We start from the raw sequence: 4,398 nt of genomic DNA, 5'->3' as shown, positions 1-4,398 counted from the left end.
CCATCAGCCCCCAGTGCCTCCCCACCCCCATGTCTACTGATGAGCAACCGATTGCTAAAAACGCGCTATTTTACACTAATTTTCACAATTTTTTTCAAGTTTTTGTCGTTTTTTTTTACTTTTCTTGGCTTTAATTGTCAATCAACCTCCTATAATTGTCAATCAACCTCCTAGGGTTTAATAATAGGTTACTGCATATTTTCTGGTGGTAATGGAATAGTTTCAACATTTTAACATCATAAATTTTTGCATTTTTCCTGACAAAACGTGCAATAGGTTTCTGCATATTTTCCAGTGGTAGTGGATTGGTTTTAACGTTTTAGCATCACGAATTTTATATGTTTCTTGACAAAACGTGCACTTTTTTCGATCTTTTGACATTTATTTTCCATTATTAACGTCTTTCCGGACGCAGGGGCCAGCAAAGGTCCTTAGGGGTTTGAAAATAAGTTACCGAAAAAGGTTTTATTAGCCATGAAATAGCTTTCGATTTTTTAATATGACAAATTTTTGCAATTTTTTTGATAAAACTTGCAATTTTTTTCAAATTGTTTAAAGAGCTGAGGAACCTCCTCCAGGGTTTGACAAAAGGATACTGTATAGTTTCTAAGTGTAATGGAATGTTTTTCAAGATTTCAACTTAACAAATTTTAGCGTTTTTTTTACAAAACTTACAAATTTTTATTTTTCGTCATTATTCCGGTTTTTCAGCCTAATGGAAAGTCTCCGCTAGGGTTTTGATATTAAGTTACTGGAAAATGGTTTTTGGCCATGGATTAGTTTTCAATTTTTATCACAAAATTTAGCAGTTTTTCGCAACTTGACATTTTTTTTTCTAATGGGTGGGTGTATGTGTGTGCGTGTGTTTGGCGCGCACGCCACGCGTGTGTGTGTGTGTGTGTGTGTGTGTGCGTGTGTGTGCGTGTGCATTTGTGTGGGTCTGATGGGTGGGTGGGTGGTTGGGTTGGTGTCTGCGCGCCCTTGTGTATGTGAATGGTGGGTGGACGGGGGTAAGTGGGTCCATTTCAATCGACAATATTAATCGGTGTTTCTTATCAAAAATCTGTATTTGGTTTCAGAAAGTTGAAGCTGCTGCGTGAGTTCCTGAAACTTATGAAGACAGAGTTGCCCGTGTTCAAGTTGCACGTGATTCTAATCCTGCCGTCACACCTTAACATATCGCATCACGAGAACCCCTCCCCCGCAGCATACAGGAACGTAGAGTTCCTCCGAGACTTGAACTTAAATGTCATCCACCAAATCGAGAAGCACAGTCAAGTCCAGATCGAATTCATGGAGGTCAAGGCCGGTAACAATTCCATGCTGGCCAAGTTGGAAAAAGCCCTGATTGTGTTTGACAATCGCCGCTATGAACCCGGGGGCACTGCTGTTGAAGTTGCGTATAGGTTCAACCCGCTTTTGCAAATGGGCAAAGTGAATCAGGACAACAAAAACAATAAACAACCTGGTGCTACTGCGGAAGCTTCAAACAGTGCTAGCAAAAGTACTCTTCTGGGATAGAACTAACTTGTATACGCTCTGCTTCAAAACTCTCAAATAAATTCTGTCCTTTCTGTTGCTTGTTCGCATCTGAGCAATTTATGTGGTATAAAAGGTTTATTTTCTATCAATTCTAACTCTGTCTCTCTTTTATGAGTAGGTCTGTGTTTTCAAACCTCAGGTGACTTCTGTCTTTGAACCAGAAATGTTTGCCACTCGGGTGAATATGCTTACAGAATAAAGATTTTGCCCAAATGGCTAATGGACAAATTTTGCCCTTCAAAGCTGAATGAACAAATGTGAATAGCATGCTTAAGAGCGCCCCGCATTACTTGCGTCTTTGAAGCAACATTTGGGACTCTCTTGAATTATGACGTGTATAATGTGCTCCGCTATTTGTCTACGTTTTAGAGAAAAGAAAATGGTGGTGGTGGGGGAGAAAAAGGCATGAAGAAAAGAGGGTTGAAAAGGAGAGTCAAGAAGTGAATACAGAAAAGAGCAAATGCTGTAACTTGCGCCGAAATGAAAACCAAAGTTAATTTGTAATAACCAGGGCGATCTCATTTCAATCTGCAATCATAAATAGAAATTTAATATCGGACACAACGTTACAGTACATACTCGAAAGAAATTGACTATTTAATAGCCGCAAAATGACGGCGAAGATATTATTGTTCTCATAGTGGTTTTGTTATTATTCAAAGAATTTGAAATGTATTTGCATGCTGCCCATATTTAATGGGTCGAACGGTAGTTACGGTGATGACTTTTCACAACCCAGGTTCAGACCTTGACTTATGAAAAGACCATGCTCCAAGGGTCAAGATGTGAGCAGGTGTAAGCGGAAAATTTTGCAAGAGATACGCTGAATGCGCTGAAATTCTGTAAGGAATATGCTGAATGTGCTGAACGTTTAGTTTTATGTGCTGAATTTGCTGAAAAAAAATTCTTTCAGCGCTTGTCAACGCAATTCTTACATAATTTCAGCACATTTTGCAGCACTTCTCTTGCGAAATTCAGCACTTCAAAAAATCTAGCATTCAGCACCTTCAGCACATTCCTTACATAAAGTAATCATTTCAAAAATTCAGCACAATTCTTGCAAAATTTAAGCACATCAGAAAAATAGAGAGTTTCAGCGCTTTCAAACATTCCTGAAACAAAATTTTACATGCAATTTTATTGCTCACTATTGCCTATAACGTTGTCAGAATGTACAGGTCTTCATCTTTTGCGATTTTGTAGAGTCATAAAGCAAACAAAAATCTGCGCTGTTTTTTATACTTTTAAAAACAGAACAACTGAAAAGCTCCACATTTTCAACCTATCTAAAGGAAGGAAGACAATTATGCTTAAGTTGCATGATTTCATTCAATCAGGTAAATTGGCTATATACTCCAGCCGCGATAACTGCCGTATCTTAAGAGTTGACAAAATTCTTAAGTCTTTTTGGCAGATTTCCAACTGTTTTTAAGGTGAACTGCTCTAATGCAATGCTGTTTAGTCTTGCTCTAATGCTGCTTCTGTATGTACAGAAATGGAAACAAATTTAAAAAAATCTTGAACATATATAAAATAAGTGCTAAAAGTGCCAAAAATGTGTACGGAAAGCGTTGAAAATATGTAAGATAACATTTTTCAGTGAATAAATCTTACATAATTATCCGCTTAATGTGTTGAAACGTGCTGCTAAAATTGTGTAAGCAATGTGTTGAAAATTTAGCACATTAAGCGGATAATTATGTAAGTTCTATCCGCTGCAAAATACTTTTTTTCAGCGCTTGTCAGCGCATTTCTTACATGATTTTTGTGAAAAATCTCGACCGGAAAGTGGTATGAAAAGACCATGCTGGATTCAAAGAGCCCATGAAAAGACTGCAGCTGGACCTAATGGTTCAAGTAGACTTTGGCTCGACCTCAATTTTTGATGCTGAACTTTAGCTCCAACCAAATGCGATGCTCGTCTTTAGCTCAACCTAAAATGTTCACGCTGGACCCACAAAGTTTACACTAACCCTGGACTCGTGCTTATAATGTAGTCAACGGTTTCTGATATTTTATTGAAAAACGAACTGTGCTAATATAAATATATCTAAGAAAACGAATTTCAGGATCAAATGAACTAAATTATAACGCACTTATTGCCGATGAAAACTCCAACGTTAGAGCTTTGCTAACTTGTTGAATTCAGCCGAACAAAATCACCATATAGTTTACTTGCCGAAACTATTTTGTCTTAAGAATTCAATTTTTCTTAAGATCTTTTGGCAAAATTTCACGTGTTTTGCGAAGGTGACCTGTCTGTTGCAACGCTGGTTTGGTGATGCTGGTAGGTCTTACACATCTACAAAAGGAAGTATAGAAGAGTAAACTTTTATTAATCCCTCAAAATTGCAATCCTCGGCTCATGAAAATACAATGCTCAACCTATTAAAAGGCCAAAAAGACCTTATCTGAACCCATGAAAAGACTTTACCTCGACGTTAATCAGGAGCTGGACCGTGTATTTATAGTCAATTTAGGACCCCCTACTAGAAGTCTTTTCATAAGTCGAGGTCCAAACCTTGGTAAGTCGAGTTGTTCTGATAGGGGACGTAAAATTGTCGCACGTGACACATTAAGTGATAGGAGAGAAGCGACAGTAATTGGAACGCAAAGTGAAGTTTTTTCTGCAATTTTTTGCTTGATTGATTGTTCGTCTGACGCTTTTAACTTTTGTCCTCAAAAACGGGGTAGACAGGCTAAACTTCCTAGCCTATAAATATGCGATTCATCAAAACACAGTAATCCTCACCTACTGAGCCCCAACTCCTCACACCATCCACACTCCAAACTGTCAATTTTTACCTCGTCCTGCCCCCCGCCCTGAGATCCGCACTCCGATCCCCCCCCTAATAG

At 38.3% G+C, this 4,398-nt stretch overlaps 1 protein-coding gene across 1 annotated transcript; it reads left to right on the top strand.

Moving 5' to 3' along the window:
- The first annotated feature begins 1,043 nt into the window (after nt 1-1,043).
- LOC142357796 (uncharacterized) lies at nt 1,044-2,125 on the top strand. The gene is made up of 2 exons (XM_075409321.1): nt 1,044-1,504; nt 1,912-2,125. Exons 1-2 carry the CDS (start codon nt 1,114-1,116, stop codon nt 2,037-2,039), a joined length of 519 nt encoding a protein of 172 aa, XP_075265436.1. The 5' UTR covers nt 1,044-1,113; the 3' UTR covers nt 2,040-2,125.
- Nucleotides 2,126-4,398: the final 2,273 nt, after the last annotated feature.

This window comes from Convolutriloba macropyga, unplaced genomic scaffold (assembly GCF_964194025.1).
Source record: "Convolutriloba macropyga unplaced genomic scaffold, txConMacr16.3 SCAFFOLD_3581, whole genome shotgun sequence".
Classification (NCBI taxonomy): Eukaryota; Metazoa; Xenacoelomorpha; order Acoela; family Convolutidae; genus Convolutriloba; species Convolutriloba macropyga.
This window is presented reverse-complemented; position numbering and strand designations above follow the sequence as displayed.

What these genes read in the sequence shown, in the direction of transcription:
- LOC142357796 (XM_075409321.1), top strand. Translation starts at nt 1,114, where the DNA reads ATGAAGACAGAGTTGCCCGTGTTCAAGTTGCACGTGATTCTAATCCTG. An exon ending in TTCAAACAGTGCTAGCAAAA is followed by an intron (nt 1,505 to 1,911) that starts GTACTCTTCTGG and finishes TCTACGTTTTAG; the next exon opens with AGAAAAGAAAATGGTGGTGG.